At 60.6% G+C, this 1,234-nt stretch overlaps 2 protein-coding genes across 2 annotated transcripts in view; one reads left to right on the top strand and one right to left on the bottom strand.

Moving 5' to 3' along the window:
• The window catches only part of LOC121340506 (calmodulin-binding transcription activator 2-like), a 13,494-nt gene extending 12,930 nt beyond the window's left edge, over positions 1–564 (bottom strand). Inside the window, exon 1 of the mRNA XM_041413311.1 lies at positions 529–564. Coding sequence (XP_041269245.1) covers positions 529–564 — 36 coding nt within the window. The remainder of the gene's footprint in view (positions 1–528) is intronic.
• Positions 565–608: 44 nt separating this feature from the next.
• LOC121340505 (kinesin-like protein KIF1C) overlaps positions 609–1,234 on the top strand; it is a gene marked incomplete at its 3' end in the record, with an annotated part of 10,754 nt that continues 10,128 nt past the window's right edge. The window contains 1 exon segment of the mRNA XM_041413310.1: positions 609–1,206.

Raw genomic sequence — 1,234 nt, 5'->3', positions numbered from 1 at the left:
CAGGGGAGGGCACGGGGGGGACAGGGGAGGGCACGGGGGGACACGGGAGGGCACGGGGGGACAGGGGAGCAGGGAGCGGGCACCACGGCCAGCGCCTTCCCCTGTGACACCGAGTTCCTCTGCCCCATAAACACACAGATCCCTGCCCTATATCCCCCCAGATTCCTGCCCCATAAACACACAGATTTCTGCCCTACATCCTAACAGATTCCTGCCCTATATCCCCCCAGATTCCTGACCCATAAACACACAGATTTCTGCCCTATAAACCCACAGATCCCTGCCCTATATCCCCCCATATTCCTGCCCCATAAACACACAGATCCCTGCCCCATAAACACACAGATTTCTGCCCTATATCCCCACAGACTCCTGCCCTATAACCTCACACATCCCTGCCCCACTGCACCTCATATCCCTGCCCTATGTCCTCCTCATACCCCACTCACTGCCCCCCACATCCCCTCCTTATTGCTCCCCACATCCCTGCCCCATTGCCCCCCACATCCCCCTATCATCGCCCCCCACATCCGGGGGGCGTGGCCGGGGGTGGGGCGGGGTCATTCGGGGCCGTGTGGGCGGGGACGCGTGGCGTGATGAACTTTGCTAATTAAAGGGCGCTCGCTGTCGGGGTTTTTTGTTAAATGTGCCGGCGGATTAACGCAGAGTTCAGCGATAAACTCCACAGGTAGCAGCGCCGGTTGTGCTCTCGGACCGCACAGCCACGAAATGAGGTTTCCGATTGCGTGAAAAGTACTATTAGGACCGAAAATGAACTTTCCTCAGGCGATTTTGGGGCCACTTCGAGGGTTTGGAGGCTTTCTGGGGGGAAAAATGTAGGGAAACCTGAGAGAGAGAAGAGAAAGGAAAAAAACGAAGAGAAAGCGGAGGAAATAATTTCACAGAAAGGGGACAGAAGGATGAGGGGATAAAAACGGGGAAATTGGGAAAATCCTGAGGCAAAAACGCGGGAAAAGGCGCTCTGGAGGTGGGGCCTACCTGCACGGCGTTGCCCTTTTAAGAAGGGGCGGGGCCTCCAGCCCCGCCCCCAGCCGGGCTGGCCCCGCCCCACCGGGCCCGGGCGCGGCCGCAGCCCCGGAGCCGCCGGAACCCCCCGAGAACTCCCGAGAAGCCCTCGGGAATCTCCGGAACCCCTCGGGAATCTCCGGAACCCCCGGGCCGAGGGGATGCGGCACCGCGGGGCCGGTGAGCGGACTCGGGGGGGGGGTTTGGG

This window comes from Onychostruthus taczanowskii, unplaced genomic scaffold, assembly GCF_017590055.1.
Source record: "Onychostruthus taczanowskii isolate IOZ18803 unplaced genomic scaffold, ASM1759005v1 scaffold401, whole genome shotgun sequence".
NCBI lineage: Eukaryota > Metazoa > Chordata > Aves > Passeriformes > Passeridae > Onychostruthus > Onychostruthus taczanowskii.
Note: the sequence above shows the minus strand (reverse complement) of the source record. Positions and strands in the feature narration are given on the sequence as shown.